Genomic DNA, 16,679 nt, shown 5'->3' on the forward strand with positions numbered 1-16,679 from the left:
AATTAAGAACAAAGGCACTTAATTCTCTCTTTGGTCTTAAAGTTTACAAATTCTGTAAGAACATATGCATCTCATATCATGTGAGAATCTGCTGAAGGGACTTGAATCCTAGTGAGTGGAAGACTCGAGAAGAGATGGCAGCTGTATCAAATACATCCAGGACTTTCATGTCTCAGTTTTACTTAGGAGTAAAACTGGAAATATTAGAGATCAAAGAGACATGAGTTCTGATTCCTAACGTTCAAAGCTGTCCAGAGATGGAATGCAATTAAACACAGGCAATCAGGAAGGTCTGCAGAAAGGACTAAAGCACGGATGAGTAGATGGACTAGACAGCCTTACAAGGTTCCTTCCAACCTTAAGAATCTAGAACATTCTAATGTCTGAGAGCTTATGTGATGAGTTAGTCATATAAGTTCTTAAAGTCAAAATGCCCTTGGCAATCCCATGCAGAGCTCAACTTATGAGCCTCTGAATATTCAGCTTCAAGAAGAGGGATCAAAGATCTCACTCTGCTATCAAGTGTTAGCTGAACCAGTAAATCTTAAAATTGTTATTTTTCCCCAAGTAAAGGATAGTTTGGTATACACACCAAATTTTGTTGTATGCTTCTAGGCATTCCGGTTTAACATTGTGAACTGAAACAAAAGAAAATTCAACGATAAACTTATGAACAAAGGGGGAAAAAGTCAACTATGAAGGTAGCAAACCCATCACTCACACTGTAATTTGTATAGACTGCTTGTTTCCTTTTTGGCTAGGAGATTAGAGTGAGCATCTTTTCTTGGATCAACTTTCCGAACAAATAAGGATTTTAACCAGCTGTCTTCTCGAGGTCTACTATTGGAGGACGTAAATCTCCTATGGAAGAACAAATATAAAAGTTTTAGTCTCATCATTGCTACAAAGATTTCAGTGTTTTCAAGTAATGTCACTACTACACTGTTGTTATAAAATCAATCCATCCAGCAAACATGACTTGCACTGTTATAGAACCTGGAATACCACAAAATATTTACTCTCAATTACAGTAGCACACAGTCTAAAGACCAGGAGCAAAATGTAAAAGATATAACTTGTGGTTCTCCTAAGAGAGTTCTATTTTTTTTTTTAATTGGTAAGTATAGTTGACAAACAATGTTGCATTAGGTTCAGGTGTACGACATAGTGATTTGACAATTCTATACGTTACTCAGTGCTCACCATGTTAAATATAGTTACCATCTGTCACCATACAATGTTATGACAATATTATTGACTATATTTCCTATGCGGTACTTTTCATCTCTATGATTTTTTTACTTTATAACTGGAAGTTTGTACCTCTTAATCCTCCCCCCCCCCCACCTCCCCGCTGGCAACCATCAGTTTGTCCTCTGTATTTAAGAGTTAGTTTGGGGAGCCTGGGTGGCTTGGTCGGAGGAGTGTGCGACTCCTGACCTTGGGGTTGTGAGTTCAAGCCCCATGTTGAGTGTAGAGATTATTTAAATCAGTGAAACTAAAAAAAAAAAAAAAAAAGTTTGTTTCTTCAATCATTTGTTTTTTTTTTTTCAGATTCCACATATAAGTGAAATTGTATGGTATTTGTCTTTCTCCGACTTATCTCACTTAGCACAACTCTCCAGGTCCAACCATGTTGTCGCAAATGGCAAGATCTCATTCATTTTTTTTTTCTAATGTTTATTTATTTTTGAGAGAGAGAGAAAACAAGCAGGGGAGTGGCAGAGAGGGAGACAGAGAATCCAAAGCAGGCTCTGAGCTGTCAGTGCAGAGCCTGATGTGAGGCTCGAACCCACGAACTGTGAGATCATGACCTGACCTCAGATGCTTAACCCACTGAGCCACCCAAGGACCATGATCTCATTCTTTTTTTATGGCTGAGTAATTTTCCATTTTATGTATATATGTATATGTATATGCACATGTATATGTATATGCATATGTGTGTGTGTGCCTTTCCATTCATCTTTTTTAAAATTTTATTTATTTTTTTAGTGTTTTACTTATTTCTGAGAGAGAGAGACAGTGTAAGCAGGGGAGGGTCAGATAGAGAGGGAGACACAGCATCCGAAACATGCTCCAGGCTCTGAGCTAGCTGTCAGCACATAGCCCGATGCAGAGCTCGAACCCACGAACTGTGACATCATGACCTAAGCCGAAGTCGGACGCCCAAACGACTGAGCCACCCAGGCGCCCCTCCATTCATCTTTTGATAAACATTTGGGTTGTTTCAATACCTTGGTTATGGTAACTAATGCTGCAATAAACATACCGATGCATATATCCTTTTAAATTAGTGTTTTATTTTTTGGGAGTAAACAGCCAGTAGTGGAATTACCGGGTCATATGCTATTTCTTTTCTTTTTTCCCATATTCTTTATGCTGTACCTTTCATCCTTGTGACTTGAGTAAGTCCATAACTGGTAACCTTATACCTCCTATTTCCCTTGGCATTTCTATTTTTAATTTTTTTGAGGAACCTCCATACTATTTTCCACAATGACTGCACCAATTTGCATTCCACTAATGCACATGAGGGTTCCCTTTTCTCCACATCCTCGCCAACACTTGTCATTTCTTATCTTTTTGATACTAACCCTTCTGCCAGGTGTGAGGTGATATCTTATTATGGTTTTGATTTGCATTTCCCTAATGATTAGTGATGCTGAGCGTATTTTCACAGAGGGTTCATAGGTTTATCTTTGTTATTTCTGCTATGTGTTTTGCCCTCCTCCAAAGCAATTTCTGACACAGAAAAAATATACATGGTAAACTACAGTAGTCAAGTTCACAGAGAAAGAAAGTAGTACAGTGGTTGCTAGGGGCTGAGGTGAGAGGAGGATGGGGAGTTACTGTTGAACGGGCACAGAGTTTGGGAAGATGAAAAAGTTCTGGAGATGGATGGTGGTAATGGCTGCACAACAGTGTGAATTTACTTAATGCTACTACTGAACTGTACACTTCCATATGATTAAAATGCAAGTTTTATATTATATGTACTTTATCACAATAAATAAGCAGGAAAACATACAGGGAAAATGAAATACATTCTCTCTTTAAAAAATTATTTTAAGCCTAGATTAACCTTAGAATCAAGTTTAACTCACAAAAACCTAAGAATACAAATTTCATTGACATGTAATTTGCTATTTTTTATCTTATAACTGAATTTCTACTAAACATGGTGTCAGAAAGGATAAATTTGACTGAAGTCACAAACTATACTTTAACCATGAACTTTTAAGTGCATATTTAGCTCCCAAATGTTTGCCAGTGGGATTACAAATCTCCCTAGAGGGCAGTGTAGCATCATTAGCTGTATCAAAATTAATAATTGTACTAGTTACGATGTCCTTCAGGCAGCTATATTTAGACAACTGCACAAAGGTGAATGCACAAGAATATTTATTAGTGCCTTGTTTCTACTTTTTTCCTGGCATAGGCAATTTAGATATCCATTAACAGGGACTGGTCAGATAAATTTGGACTATCCAGTATCAGAATAGAATGCAATCATTAAGAAGAATGCCATAGATCTACATGCACTGACGTATTGGTATTTCTGGAATAAATAATGCAGAAAAAGCAGGTAGAGAGCAGTACCATAAATACACACGAAAAATGAACTGTTAATAATGGTGACATCTGGGGAATGTGACTGGGCATGGGGTGGGAGTAGAATTTTCCATTTCATCGTATAACCTTCTGGACTATTTGAGAATTTTTTGTATACATATAAATTATTTTTATACTTAAAAATACCTAAAAGTACATGTTTAGAAAGTCTTTTATAGTAAAAGTATATAGGTATATATAACCTGAAAACACGATTTAAAAAATTAAAGCCTGGTTGAATAAAATACCTAAGAATAAATTTAAGGATTTGAAAGACCTGCACTTTAAAACTAGAAGACATTGGGGCANAAACAAACTGCATATAACACAAATAAATGGAAAGATAGTCCATGCTCATGGACTGGAAGAATCAATATTATTAAAACGTCCATACTACCCAAAGCAACCTACAGATTCAGTGCAATCCCTATCAAAATACCAATGGCATTTTTCACAGAACCAGAACAAATAACCCCAAAATTTGTACAGAACCAAAAGGACCATGAATAGCCAAAGCTATCTTGAGAAAGAAGAACAAAGCTGTAGGTATCAAGCTCCTGGTTTTCAAACTGTACTACAAAGCTATAGTAAACAAAAGAGTACACTACTGGCATAAAAGCACATAGGTCAAGGGAATAGAATAGAGAGGCCAGAGATAAACCCATGCTTATATGAACAATGAATCTATAACAAAGGAGACAAAACTAAGCAATGGGGAAAGGATAGTCTCTTCAACAAATGGTCTTGGGGAAACTGGACAGCTACAGCAAAAGAATGACACTGGACCACTTTCATACACCATATACAAGAATAGGCTCAAAATGAATTAAAGACCTAAATGTACGATCTGAAACCATAAAACTCCTAAAGGAAAACATAAGCAGTAAACTCTAGGACATCAGTCTTAACAATTTTTTAAAAAATTCCTCTTTTTTTTAAACTTACGTATAGCTGATACACATTGTTACACTAGTTTCAGGTGTCCAACATGGTGATTCAACAAAGTGTATATGTCACTCTATGCTCACAAGTGTAGCCACCATCAGTCACCATACAAGGCTATTATAATACCATTAACTATATTCCCTATGCAGTACCTTATATCAGTGGCTTATTCATTCCATAACTGGAAGCCTCTATCTCCCACTCATTTTCTAATCAACTCTTCTCCCTGATTTCATCTGCTAACAACCACTACTCTGTTCTATGTCCCTATAGTTTGGTCTTTTCCAGAATGTCTTATTTATGGAATGGTACAGAATGTAGCCTTTTGAGTCTATGCCCATTCTTTTTTGCACACTCCCTTTTACAACTGATGACCATCATCTCTGGCCAGGGTTATTACAACATACTCCTTATAATTCTGATCTTTAACTGATCTACACATAAACGACCTTTTCTGCCTTTGCTAGATCATGCTAGGAGCAGTAATATACTGGGATTCCAAATGGCTGCTATAAATGCTTAGGCTCTTATCTAATGCTTCAAAGCAAGGTCAGGATGTTGACAGGCTGGTGTAAGGTTTTTCTGGGAGATTTCTATGGAAACACTACATGATTTTCTACAAACTATTTCCAATTTGCTTATCAGGACTGCTTAAGGACAAAGACACCACAAAGCAAATGAAAAAGGAAAAGAGAGTGACCTCAGGTATTAAGGAAGAGGACCTGGAATTTAAAGAAAAGGTAAGTAAAACTCTCAGGAGATGAAAATTCCCCATTGCTTCATGAGATGAATTTGTTTATTCTACATTACAATAATACAAATTCATATTTTCTTTAAGATTTTATTTTTAAGTAATCTCTATACCCAGTGTGGGGCTTGAACTCACAACCCTGAGATCAAGAGTCCTATGGTTTCTACTGAGCCAGCCAGGTGCCTTTAAATTCCTATTCTTATTCAACTATGGTGCTTTAGAAATACTACTACTCTAAATCTCAAATGTTTATTAGTAACCTTTTTCTTTTTTTGCTTAAAAAAATCAACAACCATTACAGGACAATTTTCTTCCCATAAAATGTTCTTTTAATTTAAAAACACTGGATATTAGCTAAACACCAGGTAAAAACAAATAGCTAAAAACCAAACAGAAAGACTTCTGAATGATGTAAGCTTACAAACATGCAAACATAAAATACACAACTATAATATTAACAATATGCTTTCTATAATGATCAAGAAATATAAAAGTACTTTTTCAATCCTTCAAAGATTAAAAAGCAGCAAACTCATATTAAACAGGTAAAATAACAAGTTAATACTAGTACTGTACATGTAATTTTTCTTGTAAGTGCACAGGACAAAAATATATAGTTCTAAATGGCATCTGTAAAAACAAGTTGGAAATGCTTCCACATTGCTTTTACTGTATGTAAAAATATTCTAGAATTAAGAAAGTGCTAATGGTGGTACCCCTCAGGGTGGGATAGAGTTAAGGTAGAAGAGACACAGCTTTACCCATATAATACTTGTACTGTGTTTTACTTGTGTGTGTGTATTTTAAAATTATTAAAGTACAGTTGACACACAATGTTACACTAGTTTCAGCTATACAACTTAGTGATTTGACAATTCACTATTATGCTATTTTCACCAAGTGTAGCTGCCATCTGTCCTGTTACATTGCAATTACAGTATCATTGACTATATTCCTTATGCTATGCTTTCAGTTTTTATATATATTTTCTTAACATTTATTTTGGGGGGGGGAGAAAGAGAAGACTCATGCAAGACAGTGGGGGAGAGGCAGAGAGGGAAAGAGAGAAACCCAAGCAGGCTCCGCACTGTCAGCACAGAGCCCAAAATGGGGCTTGAACCCATCATCTGTGAGATCATGACCTGAGTGGAAATCAAAGAGTTGGAGGCTTAATCTCAGTGTGCCACCCAGGCACCCCTTACTTTTGTATATTTTTAAGTACATATCAATTTTTAAGTACAAAACTGCTTAAAGCACTTAGGTGGGCACCTGATAGATATGGTGAAAGGTTAAAAAATTAAGTTTTTAAAACTACTTTTTCAATAAAAACAAACCTAAAATTAAAAGCAATAAATTATACATAAAACAATTAGCTTTTTAGCAAAACCCAAAACCATATGGTGTTTTTTTTGTTTGGTTTTCAATTCACTCTGATTATATAAATAATTTCTGAAGAAGGCAATTCTCCAAACAGTCATGGTAAAACTTATGTCAATAAAAATAAAAACATTTGTCAATTTGTTTAAAGTGTTTCAAACAGGGGCGCCTGGGTAGCTCAGTAGATTGGGCTTCCTACTTTGGCTCAGGTCATGATCTCACAGCTCGTGGGTTCAAGCCCTGCGTCGGGCTCTGTGCTGACAGCTAGCTCAGAGCCTGGAGCCTGCTCCACATTCTGTGTCTCCCTCTCTCTGACCCTCCCCTGATCATGCTGTCTCTGTCTCTCAGAAATAAATAAAACATTAATAAATAAATAAATAAATAAAAGTATTTCAAACATATCACATTTTGGGATATTTCCTAAATAATATCATGAAGCACAATGGCTAGCATTAAAATTAGTGATACATGACATAGAAAGTTTTAAGATTTGTTAATGAGACTATATAATTCCTGTTTTTTTCCTTATTTTAGCTTTTAAGTTCACTAGATAGAAATGGGGTTTAAAAAGTTTTGGGGGTGTTAAATGTTAAGAGCTTAGGAATATTTATTATGAATAATTAAGAAAGGGGTACAATGAAAGTTTCTAAAAATATCAGCACTTGGGAATTTCACTTAAGGGACACCTGGGTGGCTCAGTTGGTTAAGCGTTCCACTTCAGCTCAGGTCATGATCTCGCGGTTTGTGGGTTCGAGCCCCGCATTGGGCTCTGTGCCAACCGCTCAGAGCTTGGAGCCTGCTTTGGATTCCGTGTCTCCCTCTCTCTCTCTGCCCTTTTCCGTTACACTCTGTATCTCTCTCTCTCTCAAAAATAAATAAGCATAAAAAAATTAAAGTAACAAATATTCACCAAAGCAACCATTACTAATAGTTTTTAATGGATCCTTCCAGAAATGCATAGACATGCATTATCATGTGTACATACAGATATTTAATTTCTATGTCATCTAATACTTTATAAAATAAGAAAGCATAGTACAGAATTATTAGCAAATTAAATCTGAAGGGGGAAAATCCCAAAGTATTTTGTTCCTCCTCTTTAGAATTAAAGGGGATTACAAATTAATATGTACATACTTCCTATTAGGCACTGAATTAGGCAGCTTGTCTGTCATCTCATTCAATCTTCAGTACAGTCTAGCAACTATACTGAATATTATATTCAGTATATAATATATATTGTATAGTATATATCTAATATTCAACGTAAATATTATCCCATTTTACTTTTTTTTAAAGGTTTTTTTTTAATGTTTTATTTATTTTTAGGAGAGAGAGAGACAGCGTGAGCAGGGGAGGGTCANCGAACCCACAAACAATGAGATCCTGACCTGAGCTGAAGCCAGAGGCTTAACCTACTGAGCCACCCAAGCACCCCAATATTATCCCATTTTAAAGCTTGGCTCAGACAGGTTAAATGACATGAACTAAGAATTGGCAAAATGAAAATATGGACCAATGAAAATATGATCTAACTATAAAGTTCAAAATATTCTCACTAATAAGGGATGTTTCTCAAACATAAATCTCCCCAGTTGAACATTCTCCCAGGTTTTAATAACACCAAAGGGCTTTACTTTAAGGTGGGTAAAATGAGGTAAGGGATATGAAAACACTCTTTAAAGATGAGCCTAAGAAATAGCATCATGGGACACACACAAGAACCTCAGAGTGTCTGCTTGTCAACTGTGTTGGCAAATGAAAAACAGCCCAGTCCAGTCCAGTCCATCATTACCCCCAGTTGATTGTCAAACTCTGGAATCTTTTCAGTGTCAGGCAACAAAAGCTGCCCAGTGTGCCTAGTCCATCTGGCTGTCTAAGCTGAATCACGGAAGAGAGTAGAAGCAGCTATGCCAACAGCTATCAGGGTGATGGGATCTGGGCTGGGGTTCTTTACTGAGAATGAAAAACTGCATGATCAATAGTCTTTATAACATCATACATCTGTTGTATGTCACTTAACACAGGGTGGGATAGGGGGCAGCACATTCTACAAAACATTACACTTTTTTTTTTTAATGTTTTATTTATTTCTGAGAGAGAGAGACAGCGTGAGCAGGGCAGGGTCAGAGAGAGAGAGGGAGACACAGAATGTGAAGCAGGCTCCAATCTCTGAGCTGTCAGCACAGAGCCCGACGCGGGGCTCGAACCCATGAACCGTGAGATCATGACCTGAGCCGAAGCCTGACGCTTAACCGACTGAGCCACCCAGGCGCCCCAAAGACTTTATTTTTAAGTCATCTCTACACCCAACATGGGGCTGGAACTTACAACCTTGAGATCAAGAGTTGCAAGCTTTACTGACTGAGCCAGCTAGGCACCTCCGAAAACATCAGACTTTAAATAGAATTAACATTATTTCCCAGACTCTGTGGATATAAAGATGAACCAGATGCCTCGCCTATTTAGTCTCATAGGAAAAACACAGTAAACACCCAGAGTGGTCTCAGATACTATAGACTTACACACACACACACACACACACACACACACACACACACTGGGGGAGCTCGAGGGAATGAACTACTGGCTTGGCCTGTGAGGAGTGGAGGAATTCCAGCAGAGACATTCTGGCTCTGTCCTGGAAGACAACAGAGACAGGTGGACAAGGCAGGCGATAATTCCAGTCACAAGGGACAACATGTCCAGGGGCACGGAGTCATGAAACTGGATGGCATTTCTGGAGCAGCAGAGTTCGGGAAGGCAAGAGAACAGGGTGTGGAGGACAGTGAGAGAAAGAAAGGGAAGGCAAGGGCGGGGCAGCGTGGTTAGGCTCTTGTGCACCAAGCCCATTAGCCGGATTCTACGTGGTACATGGTGAGACACTAGCAAGTTTTCAAAAAAAGATCTAGGTGTATAAAGCAGCCTGGCAGTGGTGTGGCAGGTGGACTGCAGCAATAAAGGCAGGGAGTGTGGCTCCTGGGCTTCCTGATGGTTGTCAAGGCCAGGAGTGCCGGGCACACAGGAAGCATTCAATACTCACCAGAGAGACTAAAGGATGGTCCTAGGTTGTGATAAAGGCAGTGGGGATGAAGGGGAAGGAATATCCTCAGAAGATATTCCTGAGGTGAAAAGGAGAAGGCACAGGTCCTGACCAGGTGTCTAAAACAGACAGTGTTGTGGTTTAGCTGCAGCAAACCACAGATGGGAAATGCATTTAACGCCGAGACCACAGGATGAGGCAGCAGTGGTGAAATGGACTTCATTCATCTGAACACCAAATAACTATTGACTGTGCACTACATGTGCCAAGACAGGCTGAGGATATAAAGATGAATAAACCTGGCCCTGACTTCACAGAGCGCGGTCTGTATGTGGGAGCAGACAGACAACCATGACCACAGCCCAACATGACATAAACTCTTTGACGGCCACATAAGGTGGTGGCTGTGACATGGGTGGGGGCAGAGGAAATGGAGCCTAAGCTGGCCTGGGGGAAGAGATGAACCGATTCTCTGAAGGAGGACTTGTTGAACCGAAGCCCTGAAAGATGAGGAACACGTGTCGGGTGGACAGATGCCCATGAGAGGAAGTAGAAGTATACCTGCCAAACCCAGGAGTATGTGAATACAGCCAGAGACGAAGAGGAAAGAGGAAGCTGAAGGGCCTTATCCAAAGAGTCACACATTAAAGTAGTAATGATGTCACTCCTCTACTCACCACCAACCCTCCTGCCACCCCAACAAACCTGTCGTCCACACTGCTGCCACAGAGCTATTCTCTTTTAATTTTAAAAACTTTAAATGCAGAGACAAAGGAACAGTATGAGGACTTCTATCCCTGCATTTAGATGAAAGAATGATAAATATCGTATCATTTTAAGTCTGTCTCTCTCTATATATTTGCTTTTCTATTTCTGCCAAACCATCTGAAAGTAGAGTACAGACATTATGACCCTCCATCTCTAAAACTTCAGCACGCACCTCCTAAGAACAAAAGATAAAACCAAGATACGATTTTCATATCTGAGGAGAAGAATAATTCTAATATCCACTCTATACTTAACTGTCCCCAACTGTTCCCAAAATGTCTTTTATAGTTTTTCTTGGCAGGGATGGTGTGGGGTGGGATGGGAAAGAAGAGGGATTAGGATCCAGTCAAGGTTCAAGTCGGAGAGAACTTTCTAACAGGAAAACGTTCTGCTCAGAATTCTTCAGTTATCCGCTTCACCGACAGGTTCAAGCCCTTACTCTTCCTTCACAGGACTCCAGACAAGTGTCGCCAAGAGTTAAGCGAGGGGAGTGGTGGGAAAGAAGATAGAGTCAAGACACACTGCAGGGAGAACTGACAGATCTGGCGGCCGGCTGGACGGGAGAGGGCAGGAGGGGTGCGCTTGGGACCACTACACAGAAGATGTGCCACTAATGGAGAGAGACTCTGGGAGGAAGGAGCAAGCTCTACAGGAGGAAGAGGAGTTCAATTCTGGGGACAAAAGGAACTCAAGCACCGGTAGGACACTAGTGCCATGTCCACTAAGCAACTGGGACTCCAGGCCTGGCACTGGGCAGTGAAGAGGTGCTGGCAGGTCAGTCTCCTGGGAAGACTTCCTCCTTCCCCTCTGAAACCCCTCGTGTAAGGTCACCCACAGATCCCTGTTGACAAATCCAGTTTTCTGTCATCGTAACTTTTTAGCAGCATCTGGCACATTTTGCCAGCTCCCTCCTTGAAATACCTCCCTCTGGGCACTGCCACAAACAGTGACCTCACCAGCTGCTCTTTCCCAGTCTCCCTTGCGGCCTCTCCTTCCTTCATCTAGCCTGTGAATGTTGACACATCTCAGGGCCTGCTTCTCAGCCCCCTCTCTATCCACACTCTCCCTTCAAGCAATCTCATCCATTCCTATGGCTTTAAAAAATGTTTTATATGAAAAATTTCAATTCAATGCAAAGCAGTATAATGAAACCCATGGATCTATCAACATTTAGCATTCCTATACGTCAGGCTCCCAAATGTCACCTGTTGTGCAGACATCTCCTTTGAGGAGTCACATACATCAAACAGGCCAACCACCTTTCTGTTTGAATAGCCCACAGCCATCTCAAACTTTACCAGGTTCGAAAGTGCTCTGGATTGTCTCCTCCCCACCCTACATCTGTTCTTCCTTCTCTGAATTAGAAGCAAGCTCCCAGATGACAAGGACCTTATTCACCGATATTTCCCAACAGCACCCAGCATATGGGGGGCATTATATGATTATGGAACACGTGACTTTCCGTATATGGCACCAGCATCTGACCAGTTGGCCATTACCCATGATTCTGTCTCCTTTCCAAAATCAGATTGAAATTTTATTTATTTAAAAATTCTTAATGTTTATTTATTTTTGAGAAAGAGAGCGCGAGCAGGGAGGGGGGAGACAGAGAGGGAGACACAGAATCCGTAGCAGGCTCCAGGCTCCAGGCTGTTAGCACAGAACCCAACACAGGGCTTGAACTCAAGAACCAGATCATGACCTGAGCTGAAGTCGGACACTTAACCAACTGAGCCACCCAGGCGCCCCCAGGCTAATACTTTAAAAACAGAGCAGATCATGTCATACTAGAATTTATATCTTTAAATGTCTTCCATGACGCTCAAAATAAAATCCAACTTCTCTAAATTGGCTTGTGAGACCTGGAATTACCTGGCTCCTGCTCCTTGCCACCTGTCCTCTAGCCAGTCTTCCCTTCACTCCTGAGCTCTGCCCTTCCTTGACTTTTCTGGAGTTTCCCAGGATGCTTTCATCCTTTGCAGGCAGGGCTTTGCTGCACACTGACCCTTCAAATTTCAGCTTAATGCCACCTTCTTGGAGAGGCCTTCCATGATCTCATGTGGTAGGTTCCCTGATCTTCTCTCGAACCATCCACCTCAAAATGTAAGTCTCTACGAGTTTTTACCTCTGCCACGGCTTCCTGGGGACAGTGACCATGGCTATTATTAATGCTGAGTTCCACAAGACTTCAAAGACATCAACTATATTCAGTATTTGTACAATTAGTGAATCAACTGGGTCTAAACTGAGTCCTAAAGAACACCTAGAGTTGAAGCAGACTAGTGCTCAGGAAGGGAGAGTGGTCAAACGGTACGGGGGCTTGAGAGAGTAATCCAAGAGTCAACAGGTTAGACAGAGATAGAGATAAGGACTTCAGATTCAAAAGCACTCGGCCCCAGGAGGAAGTGGGGGTACTGGGCAGACCCAAGTCCAAATCTCCAGTTTACTAGCTTTATGACCTTGGGCACTTTAGGTGAGTATTTTGAGTGAACACCTTCAGCCTCAGAGGTCTTTTTTGGAAAGAAATATGAATTTCACAGGCTCATATAACCTGTGTGAAAAAAAATAAGACACACAGTAGATGGTCAGCAACAGAATAAAAATAAAAGGAGGTTGATTTGTTAATCAACTTGGAAACATAAACATCAGATTAGGAAATACAAGTTGGCCATCAGTCCTAAGAAGGGTGCTCGGCCTGAAGCCTGACAAACCTGAAGTCAAATGCCTTTTCTAGCTAGGTGTCTCACCTGCTTTGAGGTTCCATCTCATCTGTAAAATGGAGATCCTGTTACTTACTGCTTAAAATTGCTACTAGGATTAAATTAAATAAGCTCTCTGGCCTACAGTAAGAGTTTAACAAACAGGCAGTTCCTTTACTCTTTTGTTAAGTGACAACTGAACTTTCTAGAGGCTCATTATTTAACAAAACTGATAACGTTTAAATTATCCAACTTAAAGAAAACAATAAAGCAAATCTACGTGTACATTGGTATGAACTTGGCTTCTGAACATAGAATATGGGACATGGATATGTCAAAGGGATGAATTCAGAAAACCAAATATTTAATGCAATGAGATTAGAAACGTTTAAACTTGAACCCAACGCCTACTGAGCGCTGATAACTGTACATACTTTTTGATCCGTTACGTACTTTTCAATGCAAGTCAAACACTGTTCGTAGCGCTGAGGCCTCCCCACCACTACCCTTGTGCTTCACTGAGGGTTCGGACGGGACGACACGTCATTTTAGTTGTTCACAACCTAAGAGGTGAGTAGTAGCTCTACTGCCATTTGCAGATGCGGACATCTAGGCTTTGCGCGGGCTCTTAGCCTTCTCTGGGCGCCCGCGGGAAGCGGGAGGCCGAGTCCAGGGCCTGGGGCCTCAGCCGCTCGCGCGCCCTCGGCCACCGCGCGGGTCTCGCAGGNCCGCTCCCAGGGGAAGCAGGGCGCACGGTCCCGGCGCGGGGAGGTCCGGCAGCTGCGAGGAGGCAGCGCGAAGGCGCAGAGGGCTGCTTAACGGGACGATAGTCACCGGCGAAAGGAGCTGAGTGTCCAGCGCTAGAGGGCAAGGCTTTCATGTACATGCAAAGATACACAAGAAGAGAGTAACACTGAGTTCAGGCTTCGTTCCCCCCCCCCAATACCGTTTGAACTTTGTACCATGTAAATGTAGCGCCTTTCAAACCAAAACCAAACCCAAAGCAACGCTTTAATGAAAACATTCTGGATGAAAAAGATACTCAAGTTATCTGGTGGTCTCGGGACTACATTGTTCCTGTTCATAACCAACACTGCGGGCGCTTGTCGCGTCTGTGTCGTCAAGCCGGCACGGTCTGGTGAGGCAGGATGTGAAATGATTAGCCCGAGTGTGTCAAGTGTTGAAGGGGTTCGCAGGACGGGAAGGGGACACGGACAGGCGAGACTGTAACCGGCGGTGGCTGTGAAGCGGAGGAGAGAGCCCGAGTTCCTAGCGCAACAGCGCGGTCCCGAGAGGAGTTGACCGGTGAAGGGAGGGTATCTCCGGCCAAGGAAACAACTTCAACAAAGGCATCGGTCGGAAGGCGCTGTTTAGGCAAAGTGTATCCTGAGTAAGATAAAAGAGCCCCAAATGTAACCTTGAAAACTGCAACGGAGACAAGGTAGGCAGAAAGGGAGCTGGACAATGAGAGAAGGGGGAGAAACGGGGAGGAGACCCCCAGCCACCAAGGGGACCACCGTGCAAGAGTCTGCAGAGGCCGACAGGGCAAGGTCCTCGGGGCTGGGTAGCGGGGAGGTCTGTTACCCTGGCTGGTGGGGGGAGGGCAGCAACTGGGCTTTTGGTCTGAGGGGTTCTCTGGAGCTGGTAATCTTGGAGGCAAAGAAAGCACTGGAGCTTAAGGGGTGCGGTTTTCTGACTGGGGGAATATTTGAACGTGTTAATATGGCAAGGAACCACCAGGGAGGCCAAAAAGGGGTCTTGTGGATGGAGGAGAGGCAACAAGGATTTGCCCCAGATCAGGGAGATACAGGTCTCTCGGAGGCCAGGGGAAAGGGGGCCGAGGGACAGGGGACAGGAGTCCAGAAGCTTTGTGCTGAGCAACAGGCTTAGGATTAGTGAGGCTGTAGACACCAGATAGACCCAAAAGGGAGCTCTCCCCAGGACAGAAAGGACATGTCGCAATTCTCCACAGTAGGAGGCAAGCCTCTTTAAGTCTGCGGTGTCTGTGTGCCCTTCTGACTTTCTTACACATTCTCCCAACTTCTCAGCTCTTTTTGAAGAGACAAATGCTTTCAAATGTATTTTCCTGAAATGTAAACTTGGTAAATATTACTTGGTTGACCTTGCTTTTGTGCTATTTAGTATTAGGCCACTTATTCTGCATTTTTCTTCTCCACTATCATCTTGCTCTGGAGTTCCATTAACCCAATGCTTTTTACTGGGGACAAGTACTTTTTCCTCACAGGTGTATGGCTTAGGGTACTCAATGCCATAGAAGAAATATTGGGCATCTTCCTGGAGCATAAGTTTTACATGAAGATTATTAGTAAAAAATATCTTAAGATTAAAATACAGTAGAAGGGTGCCTGGGTGGCTCAGTCAGTTGATTTCGTCTAAGGTCATGATCCCAGGGTTGTGGGATTGATCCCCACATCAGGCTCTGCGCTGAGCATGGAGCCTGCTTAAAATTTTCTCTCTCAAAAAAAGTAGAGTATATGTAAGCATTTTAAATATTTGAGGTTTTTGAGATGGCTTGTACAGATGTAAGGTGGAACCCACATAACTCCACCTACCAGAGACCTAGGCACTCTTAGACGATTCCCTTTTGCTCACTTTCCCTGGTATCAAGTTCTGAGAATTCTACTTTGGAACATCATCTATCCAACAGCCTCTTTTCCTCACCCAGCTCAGTTTAAGTCTTAGGACCAGTCTTTGAACCAGTCTGTCTCTTTCGCTCTAATCTTTCCCCTTACAGTCCATTATGTAATTACATAATTCTTTTAAAAAGTGTAACCCACCACCACTTACAGTATAATTTCCACCTGTTTCCTTAAAAAATTCTTTTTAATGTTTGTTTATTTTTGAGAGAGAGAAAGCAGGGAAGGGGCAGAGAGAGAGGAAGCCAGAGAGTCTTTAGCAGGCTCCAGGCTCTGAGCTGTCAGCACAGAGCCTGATGTGAGGCTCGAACTCACAAGCCGTGAGACCATAACCTGAGCTCAAGTCAGATACTTAAACTGAGCCACCCAGGCACCCCTATTTCCACCTGTTTCTTTACCTGAGCTCCACTCATGTTCAGAATGTCCCAACAGTCCTCATCGGCTTGCAGAACCCCTTGGTTATGCTTCTTTTTATCCAATTTTTGGGATTTTTTTCATTCTTGCCTTTACCTGGAATGCCTTTTCTACAATCCTTGTCTATTGGCCTGGAAACTATTCCTTTAAGATTCAGTTCTAGCACCATCTAGTATCTTCTGGGAAGTTATCCTTATTTCTCCCCCACCCATGTGCTTCTCTGTTTGCTATGAAGGCAGCTGTGCATACCTCCCTTACTAAATATGAGCACTGATGGGATAGGCAGTGCTTGTGGTTACTGCTGAAACTCTGTGCTTGTATAATACACATATTAACTGAAGCTGAAATATGCTCCAAATCTCTTTCTAGGAGCCAGGAAACTGAAATATGTAACTCAATGTTTCTTCAGG

General features: G+C 41.5%; 1 protein-coding gene across 1 annotated transcript in view; it reads right to left on the reverse strand.

Moving 5' to 3' along the window:
• NIPSNAP2 (nipsnap homolog 2) overlaps window positions 1-12,656 on the reverse strand; it is a 32,068-nt gene extending 19,412 nt beyond the window's left edge. The window contains exons 1-3 of the mRNA XM_077777873.1: window positions 12,625-12,656; window positions 722-861; window positions 593-638 (exon numbers count right to left, since the gene is read on the reverse strand). Coding sequence (XP_077633999.1) covers window positions 593-638; window positions 722-861; window positions 12,625-12,656 — 218 coding nt within the window. The remainder of the gene's footprint in view (window positions 1-592; window positions 639-721; window positions 862-12,624) is intronic.
• Between the last annotated feature and the right edge of the window lie 4,023 nt (window positions 12,657-16,679).

The sequence above is a fragment of the Crocuta crocuta genome, unplaced genomic scaffold, assembly GCF_008692635.1.
Source record: "Crocuta crocuta isolate KB4526 unplaced genomic scaffold, BGI_CrCroc_1.0 scaffold217, whole genome shotgun sequence".
NCBI lineage: Eukaryota > Metazoa > Chordata > Mammalia > Carnivora > Hyaenidae > Crocuta > Crocuta crocuta.